General features: G+C 57.7%; 1 protein-coding gene across 2 annotated transcripts in view; it reads left to right on the top strand.

The window, feature by feature from the left end:
• Positions 1 to 5933, top strand: part of LRRK1 (leucine rich repeat kinase 1) — a 73858-nt gene extending 67925 nt beyond the window's left edge. For both annotated transcript variants that reach the window (XM_086471557.1, XM_086471558.1), the window contains 3 exons: positions 2386 to 3221; positions 3811 to 3912; positions 5756 to 5933. In XM_086471557.1, the coding sequence (XP_086327683.1) occupies positions 2386 to 3221; positions 3811 to 3912; positions 5756 to 5933 (1116 nt within the window). The remainder of the gene's footprint in view (positions 1 to 2385; positions 3222 to 3810; positions 3913 to 5755) is intronic.
• Positions 5934 to 16399: the final 10466 nt, after the last annotated feature.

Raw genomic sequence — 16399 nt, 5'->3', positions numbered from 1 at the left:
CCCTGGCTCGGTCAGGCGGGGGATGGGAGTTTGAGAGCATTTCTCAGCATTTGAGTTCCTACTCCTCGTTTCTTAAACGGAGAGATAACAACAGTGGCTAGATAGAAACAGGTCCTGGTAGCCAAGGCAGTGAGTAATAAGTGCCCTAAAGCATAAAATATCTTCCAGATTTGCTTCCACCATTGTGCTCTTCCAGACAGGCTAGAATTTGGCAGAGTTGGTATTACCAGTAAAGCTGGGTGGGGATCACTGACGCAGCTCTGCCCGGCTGTGGTGCTGATTGCTTAGTGCCGAGGAGATTTGGCTTCTAGAACCCAAAAGGGAATCTGGATTCTGTTCTGCAGTAGCTGACACTAATCAAAGAAGTCAAAATATTTTTTTTGTGGAGACTATGCTTGGGTAATTCAGCATTTTCAAACCAAATGAGACAAAATTATAGAGGTCTCTGGAGACTTTAATAGTGTCCTGTGTCACACTAGGAGCAGTCCAGGTTGACGTACCCACATTATGGTTGATTTCAGATGTTCCCATTTCAATTTAAATTTTCCATTTTTAGTAAGAAATACCTGTTGTACAGGGTCCTTTGGACTGAAAAAGCTGGACCGTTTTCACCAGAGAAATGTGGGCTGTTCTGCTTTGGTTTTTTCTGTTTTAAATAATTGAAGTCCTTTCCAGAGGAAAAGTAACCCAAAACCCAGCTTGTGCAGAGCATCGTGCCATGTTCCAGCCTATTGATGCCACTCCCTGGCAAACCCGTATCCAAGACCCTTTGCACTAGACCCACGTGGCAGCGGGGACCCGGCACCGAACGCTGCAGGCCGTTGGGGCTTCTTTTAATTAGCGGTTAGAGATTTGGGACTGGGCTGAGTTAAAGTCCAAGTCCCATTTCACAACTTTCCACTTGCTTCCCTAGTTTTTCCCATTACAGTAAAATTCTGCCGTGATTTGGATTAGTCATACGGGCTCAGCACACTCATGGTTTTACTCATACTTTGTATGCAGATAATGTCTTTTTGTCCAAGACTCCTAACGAGCCCGGCAAACAGTGCTATCAGTTCAACTAACACTCACCCCTCTGCTATCTGCCCCTCGGTATCTGGGAGCTACTCAAGATACCGATTTTGGCCTCTACGGACTTAAGCAGCCTGGGCACAATCTTCTGGGGCTGGTGAAGCCAAGATCCCTGGAAGGGCACAGGCTTTCCCTTCATTTCTGAGCAGCAAGGGGTGACGCCGAGTCCCCATCCCGTCTCGCAGAGGCCGGCAGCGTCGCTGGCGTCCCGGGCACGCCGGGAGGCAGGGCTCTCCGCCCCGGCCGGGCTGCGGAGGGGTGAAGCTGTGTCGGTTCAGCCGGCGGTGCTCTGGCTGGTTCTGTTCATTTGGCTTTCCTTAGTCCAGCCAGATTGTAGCAAGAGCATAAAAAGCCCTGGGCAAAGGATCTTTTTTTAGAATTTATTGCTCCACGGGGAGGAAATAGAAAGGCCTTTGAGGTAGGTATTGTTTTATCTGCTTCACAGATGAGGGAGTTTCTGGTACAGACCCAAGGTCATGAGGAGTTTTGTTCCCGAGAGATCCGTTTCCCAGTCTGTTTAACACCAGTTTGCACTGCCGTGATGAGCTGGAGACCCGGCGAGCCGTGGCCTTCCCACCGGCTCCCGTCCGTGGGACGTGACGGCGTCCATCGCAGCAGCGCCGCGGAACGCCGCGCCGGAGCTCGACGCCGGCCGTGGCTCCCGCGGCCAACACGTCTGTACGTTCAGGGGCAGGTTTTTAACTACCTGCAGGATCGTTCACGGCGCTGGGCAGCCGCTTTGCTGAACTGCTGTTGCTTCTGCGCCCTTCGCTGGGGCGTCTCTGCGCTGCCAGGGATCCCAGAGCACGTCCCTGGGAGGAGCGGCGCTGTCAGAGCAGCGGACCTCGGATGCAGAGCCGCCTCTGTGCGCTCTTGTTTGCGAGAGGATTGCCTCCCTCTCTGTCCGTTTCATACTGCGTTTCTTCCATTCCTCTCCTACCTACGCTGATAGCAATAGCTTTACTCCTTTTTGGAAATGAGCCGGGTTTCTGCAGCTGGATTCCTAGAATCATGGTGGCTGTCTCTGAACGTACTCCAGCTTGAATTTGTTAACCTTCAGGGCAGGCTGCCAGGTCCGTCTGTCCTCCCTTGCCAATAAAGAGAGAGGTAATACTGGGTGAGAGGAGTATGGCTCCGCAGCAGCTTCTGTGTAATGACTTCTTTTTTATGTTGCTGTTATCACTGAGTGATTGGGGGCAAGTTCCTCGTGTACTTGCAGAGTTGTGAGAGGCAGCCAGAGCCTCTGGGATTGAAAGCTCTTGTATCGCAGAGGAGTAAAGAATCTGGGTAGCGAATCTACTGTCTTTCTTGCAGAACGCGTATGTGGTGCTGGCCGGCTTGTCGGATGGACTTGTAGCAGTGTTTTCAGTGTCCCAGGGCATCCCAGGGGACAGCTGCTCCTACCTGTGCTCCCACACGGCAAACAGGTCCAAATTCAACATTCCCGATGACGACCCCCGGCAGAACCCGTACCCCGTGAAGGCGATGGAGATCGCCAACAGCGGCGCGGAGGTCTGGTACAGCAACGGCCCCGGCGTCCTCATCATCGACTGCGCCACGATGGAGATCAGCAGGAGGCTGGAGCCCTTCAGCCCCCCGTCGGTGATCACCTCGATCGCCTGCAACTCCGAGTGTCACGGGGAGGAGGTGGTGTGGTGTCTGGACGATAAAAGCAACTTCCTGGTGATGTATCACGTCACCACCTACCAGCTCTGCGCGCGCTACTTCTGCGGGGACTGCAGCCCCCTCAGGGACATGTTCACCATCCAGCAGCCGTCGGCAGCCATCCCGGCTACGGCGCCTGTCAACCCCAGAGCGATGGAGAGTCACCCGCTGGGGGACATGAGCATTATCTACAGCCCGGAGGTTGGCACCCAGATACTAAACCACCAGGACTCGCTCACAGATTATTGCTCTGTGTCTTCCTACTCCTCCTCGCCTCCTGACAGGATAACCCGGTGCCCCTCCAGCCTACCCAGCTCGCCCATGAGCTCTTCCAGTGGACCGGTCTCCACAGATTTTGAGTCGTTTGACAAATTTCATGAGCTGAAGCCTTCCCTGGATCACGATGCTATGCCTGTGGGTGACGACACGCAGCACCTTCAAGCTGTCAAGATTCTTCCGGTAAAAGATCTCATATGGATCCCCAGGTAAGTGGACATTTATCAAAGCAACTCCCGCGGAATCCCTCCTGGGCTGAGTGTGAGGTCAGCTCGGGCTAATTCAGGAACTTTTGCATTCCCAGTATAATTCACCTGCCCAGAAAGTCAAGTTATGAAGAAATTTTGTTCCCAGTGCAATGGTACATTGATTTTTCTGCTCCTTTTTAAAGATAGCAAGTGTTGGGTAGAATGGCCAACATCTAAGGTCTTGCAGGATTGATTTCAACAGATGAGAAGCGGGGGGTGGTAAGACTCAAGGCCCTGTTTCCCAGCTACTGAGGAAACAAAGAGCAGCAGACAGCTTCCTCGCTGAGACACAACCCTGGCAAATCCTGTTGTCTCCTGTTGAGCTGGTGGAAACCACCAGGAATCTGATTTTGCCCGTCACCGGGGCTCTCACCGTGGTGGATTCAGGATGTCCCCTCAGTGGCTTCGCAGTGCCCCCTTCCCTGCAAAAGGCCTTGTAACTGCAGGAAGGCTTGCAGCAGAGAGGATGGATGTCCACCAGGGATCTCCCCCAGCTGTCGGCAGTCCCCATTGCTGAGTACATGTGACATCTCCCTCGTTCCTCTTCTAGGAGAGGAGGCGATATCATCGTTATCGGACTGGAGAAGGAATCCGGCACCCAGCGGGGCAGAGTGATCGCTGTGCTGAAGGCTGGGGAACTGGCTCCTTACGGGTGAGGCTGACTGGGCAGCGCCCATCGCACCAGTTTCTGGGGGCAGAAGGGGACTGGGTGGCAGAGGGTGGCTCTGCAGGGTCCCAGGGCTCTTGGGAGCTTCCTCTTGGCTCCCACCAGCATCTCGGAAGGTCCCAGCTGGAGGAGACACAGTTGCTGGTTGCACGTCGAGGCACGTACGTGCTCTTACAGCACGACAGGCGGTGAGGGGAAGGCACCGCCACCACCGTCTGGTCTCCAAAAGCCGTAGGGACCAAGTACCCCCGCAGTGAGCCAGGCAGGACCGCCTTGCACAATGCAATAAACACGGGGCTGATCCTGCCCGGTGCTGACTCCCAGCGCTCCGAGGGCACCTGGCAGAAGACCGGTGGAGCTTGGCAGCCTCAGGCCCCGCGTTCAGAACAAGAGGTGTATTTATGCAGCGCGCGGTGCTTGTCTGTGGCTGCCTTCACGTGGGTCACGTTGACGTTCTGGCTCTAAATGAGCCCCTTTGTGCTGTCGGCAGTGACGGGCCGGGGGAAGGCTCCTGGAGCACAGGGGAGAGCAGTTCTATACGTTAATTTAAAATGTTTCGTACGGTGAACGAGAGAACGAGTAAATAAATAGCTGCTGGAGAGATGGAGGTGTTCCTGCTGATCACTTAAATGGGATTGTACTATTTATGTCCAAACAAACGGAGGTTAAGCAGTGCTAAGGATGATAAATTATCGTTTATCACCACCAGGCCAACACAAGACATCAAAGTGCTCCTGCCTTTCCCTTTACTCATGAACGGAGCGTCTTTATCAGCAGGTTGGGAGTGGAGTTTTCTCTCTATTGTCCACAGGTACTCTTAGGTGGACGGTGCTTTACCCAGGTGAGGTGCGGAGTTCAGGTGAAGCGACGCAGCCATCCCCAGCTCGTCCTGCTCGGCTGCCTGGCAGCCTGGCTGGTTCAGGCACGGTGGCCCTTGACTCACCCTGCTTTACCAGCGACACGCACCGGTAGTGCCCGCCACCAGGGAGGTGAGGGAGGGGAGGTGGCTTCTTAGGGCTGGTTGGCGATCAAACCAGCTGCCAAGGACAGCCCTTGGGGCCAGTGCTCCCCATCCCGGCGCCTTTCTGGGGAAGCAGTTTGGGGACGGTCTTTCCCCATCTGCTACCGGAGAGGTAGAAGGAGCCCAGCCAGGCGCCCTCGACCCCTGCAAGGACAAAAGTGTCATCTTCTGCTTGGCCACCTCCCTCGGGGGTATGCGCAGGGCCGGCCTCAACCGCCGGTGTTTGCTCGGGTGACACGCTCAGAGACCGAGAAGGGGAGCACACGCAGGGTGATGCTGTCACCTGCCTGATCCTCCTGCGCCAACCTGGTGCATCCTGGGGCTGTTGCCATAGGTCTGGACCAAGGGCTCACGCCCCGAGCTGGCCGAGCTGGGCTCCAGCCCGCCTCCACGCTGTGTCTCAGGCCGAGGAAGCTCTCGGCAGCCTGTAAGCTGCGGCGTGAGGGAGCTGTTTTGGAAATGCCCAGCTGGCAGCAGGCAAAGGAGTCTGTGGATTTAGCAAATCGGGACATGAACCGCAACTTCCAAGCGTCGTGGCAGGCTTAAGCACCCTTCCCTGCCTGTTTATGCACCTGAATCCCTTTAAAAATCTCTTCCCGTGTCGCTGAGCCGCTTGCTTTTGCCGTGACATAGTTTCTGATCCCTCTCTTTGTTACGTTCTCCTTTCTCAAGGATTTGCAGCTTATAAAAAGAGATTCGGTAGCTGGAAAGGAAAGCCTGTGAGTCAGTGCCTCCCAGATGGGCGGCGGTGAGCTGTGTTAGCTCTCCGCTGTAATGCCCTTCTCTGCTCTGTTCTTCCTTTCCCAGGGCGCTGGTGGATGCTGCTCTCATAGCAAAGGACACGGTTGTGTGCTGCTTTGAGAATGAAAACATGGAGTGGTGCCTGGCTGTCTGGAGGGGCTGGAGTGCCAGAGACTTTGACGTTTTCTACCAGGCCTACGAAGAGCTGGGAAGGCTCGAAACCTGCATGCGAAAAAGGAGGTAGTGCTTGTGGCGCGGGGAGCCGAGGCTCGACGGAAGGCGGCGGCGTCCCGCTCGGAGCGCGCCTGGACTGCGAGGCACAGCCCCGGCGAGGGAGGGGACGAGGGGTACGAGGCGGAGGGGACTCTGCGTCTGGTTTGCTGCTAGTGAGCACTGCGGGGTGCCCGTGGCTGGAGCCCTGTCAGGGCTTTTGGGGACCGGGGGGGAGCGGGGCAGGGACGAGCCCGGGAGCTGGGCCGTCTCGCCGCTCTCTTGCTCCGTCACGCGCTCCCCTGTGGGAGTCGAGAGCAGAAGGTGGGGGTGGCTGCACTTCTGCTCCTGCCTCTATTTCCAGTTTCTTCTTCCCCATTTTCAATTCCTTCCTCACCTTCAGCATGCCCTGGCTGCTGCTGCTGCTGCTTTTACGGTGTATCTTGTCAGCCAGGAGAGCTCCGTGAACCTCAGCGGGGTTTTTCCCGGGAGCCTGAGCACGGTCCAGTCCCCACTGCCTGCTGGCCGGCGGTGAGGTTCGCTGTGGGCTCCTTCACCCCGCTCCCCGGGGGGGGGGAAAAATGCATCTGCTGGGAGCCCTGCGCTGCGGCGCTGCTGCCCGCGTCCCTGCAGGTCGGTGAGAGGCTGCTTCCGGAGCAGCCCCTGTTGTCAGACATCCAGGAGAGGAACCGGCGAGGAGCTTTGGCTGGCCGCTGCGTTTCTGGTTCCTCAAAGCTGTGGTGGTACGGCAGTACTGGGAGAGAGCCTGAACCAGCCGGTGTCGGTGAGCGAGCTGTTGGACTGCGCTGCTGCAAAGCCACTTGTACATAGAGCTGGTGACACAGAGCAAAGCCGCTCGGCTTGACAGGTGCTTCCTCGTGTGGGAGAAGGGAGCCCTGTGACCAGGAAGGTTTATAAACCGTCCTTGCTCCGCTCCTCTGTCTCGTGGTGAGCGCACTCTGGAGTATCAGGAACAGAATAAGCTTAATTTGCCTCCGTATCTGTGCCGCTTCTGCTCACCACAGCTTTTACTTTTATCTTCATGAGTGGCCTGGGATGATGTCTTGGCTCTCAGTACAATTGCATTTCGTTATCCCGAGCATGTACAGCCATGTAAAAAGTGAGCCTGGCTACGCACCCTGTAAAAAGGTGTACAGTTTGAATTTCGGACCTTTTTTTGGTTTTTTCTATCCCAAGAAACTCGTGTGAGCATCGGCAAGGCTGGCCAAGGCCGAACGGGCAGGTTAACCCTCTGGTTCACATTTCTGTTGCAGGCTGCTAAAATACCCTTCTTCAGAAACAGAGTGTATCTCTTAAAAATAAACAGATTTCTCCCCGCAATGACACCGCGTTGGTGGCACTTTTTACTGGCGACCCGTGCCTGCACCGGCCGCGGGGCGTTCGGGGTTCGCAGCGTCTGATCAACGCGCACGTCCTCCTGCCCGGCTCGGGTTTACAAGTGCTTTGTGCCTCCTGACCCAACCTTAACCCATCTCTGTCCCCCCCCCCAGCGGCTCCTCCAGGGGCTCGGGGAGCAGGTACGGCAGCACCGCTGCGCCCCGGTGTGCTCCCCCTGGCCGGGACGAGCTCTCCGGCCTCTTGTCCCGGCGAGGGGCAGAGGTGGCTCAGCCCTTCGCTGCCGCTGGTCGGGCATTTTCACAGCTGCCCCCAGAGCTTATCCTGAGTCTGGCTTAGCTGTGAAACAGCGGTGTCTGTGTCAGGGCTGATGAACTGCATTTCCCTGCAACTCTGTCCCCTTCCTCCTGTCCTGCTGCAGGGCCCGAAGCCTGCACGTCCCTGCCCCGCACACCCCTCACCCGAGCTGGGCTTTAACCCGCACCTGCTGTTCCCTGACCCAGCCTCGAAGCCCCGATACCGGCTGTAGAGCAGCTGGTATTTCCACTCAGCCTCGCAGGTTTTCTCCGAGAAAACACTCTGAGAACAGCCACGGCTGTTCCCTGTCATCCCTCTCGAGCGGAACCTCTTGGGCACCGCGCTGCTCCCAAAGCTGGCGTGGGGCCGTGGCCCCCATGGGCTCCCCAGCCCCCACGGGGGGGGGCAGCCAGAACCTCTCCCAAACCTTCAGTGGGCACCAGCCGAGGCCTCGCCGCGAAAGGGGCTTTGTTCTGCTGGCTCTGTTGGAGCTGTCACTGCACACACACACACCCTCCCAGACACCCCGATTCGTCCCTGCTCCGCAGACCCTGCTGCCACCCTCGCCAGCCGGGTCGGGACGGTCAGGGAAGGGGATGGGAGAGGAGCAAACGTCGCTGTGTGGTGGCATGAGAGGTCCCGGCTGTGGGGATGGGAGTGAGTGTGTCCCGAGACCTCCTGGGAACAGGGTGTTCCTGAAAGCGACTGAGAGCCTGAATGCTGCTGCCCCGGCATCGGGACCAAACCCCCCGCTACAGCAAACCCCAAACCTCATCAGCACAAGGCTCCAGTAAGTAAGCAACGTGCGTGCTGTGGGAATAAATCCCCAGGGGCAAAAATAGGCAGAAAATGAAAAACAAAATCTGAAAAAAAAAAAACCCACCAGTTCAGACAGTTTAATTGAGATTCCAGTGCTCATTCCCAGCCCTCCCACCGGCGAAGCCCTTTCTGCTCCCGGCAGTACTGACAGCAGGTACGGGTGAGGGGGTATCACCCATGCCCCTGTCATCCATCCCTGGGGAAAGGGCTGGGGTCAAGGCCGAAGGCAGAAAAAGCCCCAAAAGCCCAGGAGCAAAGGGCCACCAGAGCCCCAGACGCTGGTGACAGACGTCCCCGTTACCGGCGCTTGGCCCCGGGTAGCGGCGTGCATGGCCGTCCTCACGGGTTTCGTTCAGCGGCTAAAAATAAGCCTGAGCAGGGGCCTGGAGGGGGGTGGTACTCCTTCAGCTGACCCAAGAGAATCGAGAAAACAGCTCCGATTTATTTTGTCAACGTCAGGTTCCTCCCGCCCGCCTCGGAGCAGCGGGAGCGCACGGAAAAGGCTCGGTGCTGGGAGGGAAACGGATGCTCTCAAATGGGATTAACCCCCTGTGCCGGCAGCGGGAGGGAGGCGGGTGCTGGGGCCATTAATTACCCGCCGAGGAAGCGATGAGACGCACCGGACCTGTCGCCACCGGGATGAACGGAGCCGTCAGCGCCGGAGCCCCCGCTCAGCCACGGCTGCCCAAACCCTCCGGCTTCGCCCGCTCGCCCGGCTGCCTCCTGCCACGCTGCGCCCCGGGCTCGTCCCTGCGGTGCTCCTGGGCCGCCCTTCACCTGCTGGGAAAGCAATAAAACTAATCACCATCCGGCCGCTGATTCCTGTTCCCAGTTTGGGCTGTTTCTTTGCTGGTACCAGTGCGGTGAGCAGGAGGCAGGGTCAGGCCCTGGGGTGAAGAGCGGCTGCGGTGCCCGCTGCCCGCGTCCCGGTGGGGCTCGGGGCGCAGCCTGAATGTTTTGGGGGAGGGGGCAGGCGTGATGGCTACAACCTCCTGGTCATACCCCACCTCCGAGGCCCCACGTGCTGGCGCTGGCTCAGGGCGTTTTGGGGACCCAGCACACACCCCTGCCCCAGGGTTGGGGGGACACCGACTTTGCCAGCCCGGGGCTGTCCAAAACTAACCGGCTCCCCTGTGTGCAGGAAAACGGGGCAACATCGAAGCTAATTCTGCTGGAAAAAGGAAAGAAGGGCCGGGTCTTTGCACTGCTGCTCACCTTGCCCTGGGCAGCGGTGCAGGAGCTCACGACAGCTCCCAGAGCAGCCCAGCACCCCAGTCCCATCCGCTGCCGGAGGACCCAGCTGATGGAATTACACCCTGTGGGTCCCATCACCAGGCACATCGCTCCGGCTAATCCAGGCATTGCCTGCAAAGAAAGCCACGGAAAAGGCAATTTAATGTTATTAAAAGTTTCTCCAGCCCTGGCCGGATAAAATAACCTTGGCAGAAAATAGTTGCCCTGCGCGGTGCTGCCCCAGTTGCACCGACTGGTCCCAGCCCAGCACCATCCCTGGCGCTCCCGTGGTACCCGAAAGCAGCAGTTCTGCGGGAGCTGGGATGCTCCGGGGACCGGGAGCGGTGGCTGGGCACCAGACAGCCGGATAGGGCCGACGGCAAATCCGACCGTATTCTGTAACCGCGCAGCGTGATTAGAAACTAAAAGCCGGACTTTGCGTCCCCGTCCCTTGAACCGCCCGGCTCTTCTGCTGCCCCGGCCGGTGCCCAGCAGCGTGGGCAGGACTGGAGCTGGTGGAGGCGCGGGGGCTGCTGCCGCCCAGGCTGCCGCCCGCTCCCCTGCGCTCTCGCCGTACCACGGTGCTGCCGCCGCAACCCAGCCCCAGCAGGTGAACCCACCGCCACCGCCGGCGCTCGCCCCTGCCCGACAACCAGGCGGCTCTTTGTGCTTCCGAGGCTTAAAAAAAATGCCGTTTGCAACTTCGTTTTACCAAGAGCTGGGTGACTGAAACGGGTTTTTTTCCTTTCTCTGTTGCATTCATCATGCAGAAGAAAAAAAATAAATCATCATTTAATATATTAGAGCAAAACCCACCTCTTGTGCCCCAGTGACAAGCGGGGGGGGAGGGGCAGGTGGGCATTTACACACCAGCTGGGTGCTCCCTCCATCCTGCGCTGCACCAAAGGCTCTTGGCTTCAGGGTAAGGAGAAAATACGGTGAGTTTTTTTGTTTGTTATTTGGTTTTGGTTTGGGTTGGGTTTTTTTTAAGGGACGTGGGGAAAGGGGCAGAGCTGGCTGCTTTGTATTCTGCTACTGAAAGGACAGAGGAAATTAGTTTTCTTTAAGTGAACTTTAAAGCACAGGAAATATTGTGGCTATTTCAGACTCCGGCCTGTCCTCAACGTACCCCAGGCCCGCGGCGGTGGGATGGGCAGCACCGTCGGGCTTCAGTGGCTTAACCGGCACCGTGGCCCTGGCTTTTGTTTTACCACAGGCAGGAGAAGGCTGGTGCTCTGCCAGGGCAGGTGCTACTCTTCATCAACAGCACCTAACAAAATGACACCAAGATTTAAACAAAAACCCAAATCCAAACCCCTTAGGAAAGACCCGTTCCCAAAGAACTCAGCCAGGTTTACACACCCCGGTCCCTCTCCCTCCCAGTGGTGTCCCCAAGAAGCTGCTTCTCTCTGCCTGTGCTGAGCCCATCCCTGATTTTTTTTCTTTTTTTAATTCCCCAGACCTTTTTGTGCTTTTGTGTTTGCAGCAGCACCTCATCGGGCTCCTCCAAGCTTTGGCTCCTGCTCCTTTCTCCTTCGTGCCAAGCTGTGACCCTCCTGCTCCTTCCCCTGCCAGCCCCAGTGCAGAGCTGGCTCACGCGGTGCCACCGCCCTGGTGACACAGAGCCCTGGCAGCGTGCCGTGCCGTGCCGTGCCGTGCCCTGCTCCCCCGCGGACGGGCTGGCTCCGGGGCTGACCCTCCATCAGACCCGTGTGGTGCCAGGCCAGTCCCTCTGCACCCTGCGAGAGCTTGGGGCTGGGCGGAGGGGTGGAGTGGTGGCTGTTTGAGGGGGATGGAGGTTTGGAGGGATGGAGGGGATGGAAGTTGGGAGGTTTGGAGGGGTGCAAAGATGGAGGGATGGCAGCTTGGAGGGATGGAAGCTTGTAGGGGTGGAGGGATAGAAGTTGGAAGGATGGAGGTGGCTTTGGTGACACACGGAGGTGGCCACCATGGGCCCAGGGAGCTGGTGGGGTGGGGTGAGGGGAGCTCAGGGCCTGGACCCCATCGGGGCTGTGCCCCCATCCACCTCCTCTTCACACACAAGTCTGTCCCTCCGACTGCTGCGTTTCGGCGGGGCGTGACAGCGCCCTTCAGCGTCCATGGCTGTTTCATCAAACAAGGGCTGGCTGCCCCGTCTGCCAGGGGCTTTGCAGGGAGCGGGAGGAGCTCAGCACCCCACGTACCTGCGGAAGCCCCAGACTAACCCTGTGCCATGTGTCCACCCCCTTCCTCCGCCATTGGCCTTCTCGAAAATGATAAAGCACTGTCCTATTTGCAGGATTAGGCAAGAAGAACCAGCCCCCAAAATAACGTCCCTTGGCTGCGGTGGCTTGGCCACACTCGGCCGAGGACAAACGGCTCCTGCCACTGGTGGGGGACACCTGGCACCCGGCTGGACCTGCTGTCCCCGTCCCTCCCAGCATGGCCATTCAGCCCCAGCGCCCGACACCGGGACATTACGGGGACACGTTGCCTCAAAGGACCGTTAAGGCGGCCGCGTCCTGCCGCGGGGCCCCGCTCCCTGCGAAAAATATCAGACATTGGAGGCCCCTCTGTACAATTTAATCCTGGTGTTTGGCTGCCCACCCCCCCACCCCCACCCCCTCTGTTTTTTGACAATAAGGTCTTTCACACAGCACGGCTGAGGAAGACTTCCATGGGGCAGAAAGCCCCCACCAGCCACTGGTGGGTGCTGCAGGGTCTGGCTGAGGGTCCCCAGCTGAGCCTGCCCCCCCCAAGACGTGGGATGGGGGGTCCCAACCCCACAAGTCGTCACCCTGGGGTCTGGTTCTTGCACCGGCGGTGAGCCCGGCTGGTTTCTGGGCTATTAAACACTTCAGCACAACATCGCAGCCCTGAGAAACCTCCCTCTGGGGACGTGTTGGCCTGACCTCTGGAAAAGGGGGTTCCTTCCGATTTCCACCGCGCTTGATGCTTCACCTCTTGGGCTGCAGCGGGCGAGGCCCCGTGTGAGAACAGGATTTTTTAAATTGTGCTGGATTTTTCAAAAAAAACCTCTAAACCTTGTCTCCTTGTGCAAACACTGCCCAGCTCCTTGTTTCTGGTGCCTTGGGAGGCAGGAGCAGCCGTCAAGCAGCTCCGCGCACACGCCACGGCCCGTGGGGTGCTGGAAAACGGCAGCGGCATGAAAACCTGCTCAACTTTGCCCAAAAACTGCCCTGAGAGCTTCAGCTGAAACCAGGAGCCGAGAAATCCCCCCAGGAGAGCTGTGGCAGGGAGCAGGGCCAGGCCCCAGAGGTGCCCCGAGTGCTGCTGCCGCCCCTACTGCCACATCCAGGGGCAGCACATACCCACCTCCAGCACCCTCCTGCCTCCCAAAATAATCCCAAAGGGAAGCCTGATCCCAAAGGTCCCGCTGCTCCACGGGCTGGGGCAGCTCCTGTGCAGGCTCCTGACATGGCTCACGGCTGCTCGGAGAAAAGGCAATTAAAAAAATTCAATGTATTTTTAAAAATAAATAGTCCTTCCCACCAAGGCTCATGCTTCAAACCACCATTGGCATTTGGATAGTCATTACCTTCGCTGCGTGGGGAGGCTGCAGCCCGGGTGAGATCGAGGGGGAAGGGGGTGAGGATGAGGATGGGGATTGGCATAAGGATGAGGACGAGGCCAGGGATGGAGTTGGGGATGGGGATGGGGGCTGAGCTCACCTGGGGTGGGTCCTCAGCACCAGGGGAATCCCGGAAGAGCAATTTTCATAGAACCATAGAATCATTAGGTGGGAACAGACCTCTGAGATCATCAAGTCCAACTGTTGACCCAAGACCACCATGCCCACTAAACCATGTCCCCAGTTGCCATATTTAGTGGCAGGCAATGGTGAGTCCACCACTTCCCTGGGCAGCCTGTTCCAGTGTTTGACCTCTTTCAGTAAAGAAATTTTTTTCCTAATGTCCAGTCTAAATGTCCCCTGGTGTGACCTGAGGCCATTTCCTCTTGTCCTACTGCTTGTCACTTGGGAGAAGAGACCGACCCCCACCTCACTACAACCCCCTTTCAGGCAGCTGTAGAGCACGATACGGTCTCCCCTCAGCCTCCTCTTCCCCAGGCTGAACACCCCCAGTTCCCTCAGCAGCTCCTCGTCAGATTTGGTCTCCAGACCCTTCACCAGCTTCGTTCCCTTCTCTGGACACGCTCCAGCACCTCAATGTCCTATAATTTTGGCAGTGGGCAGCCAGCCAGGGCACGTACCCGCCCCGCGGGGCCGCACGTCTGCGGCCATTCGGGTTCCCCGGGGCCATGAGGGCCCTGCCCCGCTGCGCAGAACCGCCCCGGCTCCACCGGCCAGTGCTGAACCGCTGCCCGCAGAGCCGACGCCGGCAAAGCAAACAGCCTTTATCTGCCCCTATCGCAGCGCATTTGCTTTGGAAGTTTGTTTTATCGTGGAATTACTTTAAACTGTGCCCTTTGTATGAGCCCTCTTATTGAAAAGTCAATAAAGCACAAAGGTGTCGTTATTTTTTTGGCCATCCTTTTCTAAAACAGTCGGCCAGAGGCGTGGCGGGACCCCGGCAAAGTCCTCCTGGCACCCCCAGCCGCACGGTGGGGACCCCGATTTCCAAGACACTCCAGCCCAGCACGTTGGAAATGTTGGAGTCGATTCAGGTCAATTAAAGTTGAAGTTTTTATTGAATTAAAAGTGTGAAAGTAAATACAGCCAGCCCAGTATTCGGTCTGTTATTTTTTTGATGTTAATTCAATTTTTTTCGCCCCGCTCATAAATGTGATTTAAAAGGTGGTAGAGATTCCTGGGCTGGAGGAGAGCCGGGAGATGGGTTTTGGAGCTTGGCAAGGACGCGGATGGGTTTCTTGCACCTGGGAAAGCGTCGGCAGCAGTTTGGCCGTGAGGAACCGAAGAGCTTCTGGCAGCAGCAGCCGGGTGAAATCCAGTAAAAGAGTCGGGGAAGGAACGAACCTCATGGGATGCAGCTGCGCTGCAGCTCAACATACCTTGGCTGGGGAGTCCAAGATATCTCCAAGGCTGCCCATCCCCCACGGAGGAAATGGCCTCCGCGCTCCCGTTGGGACCAAAAAACCCAACCCCCCTGGATTTGCTCCAGTCAGCGCACCTGGGTGCAACAACATCTGCTTAAAGCACGTCCCAACGCGGGCAGGGTCCCACCAGCCCAGAAACCACCACGTCCCAGAGCAGAGGAGGAGGAACCCGGCATCTGCCCCAGGCAAGGCACTAACCTGCTCTCCATTTTTAACGCCTCTGGAAGGTTTTCTTTCCAAAACGCTCTCGAGCGAGGCTGGCTGCGCAAGCAGAGTATTTTTAGCAAGTATTCAGGCGAAACGACTCAGGCTAATAATTTGCGATGTAAAGTTAGAGCTTCGACAAAACCTCAGACTAAGCAGATTTGGGGGCAGCGGGACTTTTCTTGCTGATTTCGCTGAAAGGAACCGCGCAGCCAGGGCCAGGGGAGCTGCGTGGAGGCTGGAGCAGGTCGCCGATTTCTCAGGGCCATAGAACCCCACCGTGCCTAAAGGAGCAAAACTTGAAACCCTCCCACGGGCTGCGGCTCCGCCGAGTCACCCATGAATATTTCACCTGGGAACAGCCGCGCCGAGCACGACGGTCGCGGGAAGCACCGCGCCGCCTTTCCCGGACCTGCGCTTTCCCCGTCCCCTTCGCCCCTTTGATCCTCGAGCAGAGAAATGAGCTGCTGGGAGGGAAGCGCTTCCATGGAACAGGGGTAATAAATCCAGCTCCCGCCCTCCCCATTGCCTCTCCCTGAAGTTTCACGTGCGATTTAACTCCAGCGACTGATGAGCGTTCATGAACAAAGAGCCAAGTCAGCCTCAAGACACCCCAGCTCGAAGCTCACGGTGGCTTTTGGATGTTCCCCCCCGACAGCCCACGGGACAAGCAGGCTCTTCAATCCACCCCACAAATGGCCCCACCCGAAGGAAGGACCAAGGCTGGCTTCGGGCTCCTTTGCAGGTCCCCCCCCGATGCTCACCTCAGCCCCTCCTGTCCCTCAGCACCTTCTGCAGGCGACAACCCACCCCAAAGCTGAGCAGCTGCCGGAGGACAACCCCTGGGGATGGTCACTGCCAGAGAGGAGACCCTGGGGAGCACCGGGGTGGGGACACCAAGGCCCCGACAAGCAACACAGGGCCAGGGAGCCAAGACACCTGAAGGGCGAGGATGGTGATGGTTCATCCCATCTGTGCTTCAAAGCATGGTCCCTCACCGGTCCCTGGTGGGACACGGCCGCTCCTGCAGCTCAGCAGACACAAGGGGCCCCCGAAGCCCCTCCAGAGCCACCAACCTGCCATCCATGAGCCACGGCGAGCGGAGCCAACCTGGGCTAGAAGCCCCCATGACCCCGTCTCTCGCCGTCGGCGCCGGGAAGACGGGAATGGCGAAGTGTTTCCGAGCTTTGGCTCACGAGTTCTTTCTCCGCGTGGGTGCGTGGGACAGAGCTCCAGAAGAGGTGGAAGGGTTCAGACCCGAGCGCTGAAGGGCTGCAAAGCTCTGCCGGGGCAGGAGTTTTTATTGCTGTGACCAGCACGGCATCTGACACGGGTGACACGCGCTGGAAGAACGAGGGAAAGAAGCGTCTCGCATTTTTAATCGTTTTAATGAAGAATTACCTCAAAATATAGCAAACCTCAGCAAACGACTCTTGGTCACCACGTTCCCCAATTTCAGGATGACGCCATCTCATTTTCTCATACCTTGTTTTTCTTTAACGGACTAGGGGCAAACCCTCCTGGGTTTTCCAATGCCAACTGGCTTCTCGGCATGAAGCAAACTTCTCTCTGAAC

Source organism: Leptosomus discolor, chromosome 11 (assembly GCF_034619465.1).
Source record: "Leptosomus discolor isolate bLepDis1 chromosome 11, bLepDis1.hap2, whole genome shotgun sequence".
Classification (NCBI taxonomy): domain Eukaryota; kingdom Metazoa; phylum Chordata; class Aves; order Leptosomiformes; family Leptosomidae; genus Leptosomus; species Leptosomus discolor.
Note: the sequence above shows the minus strand (reverse complement) of the source record. Positions and strands in the feature narration are given on the sequence as shown.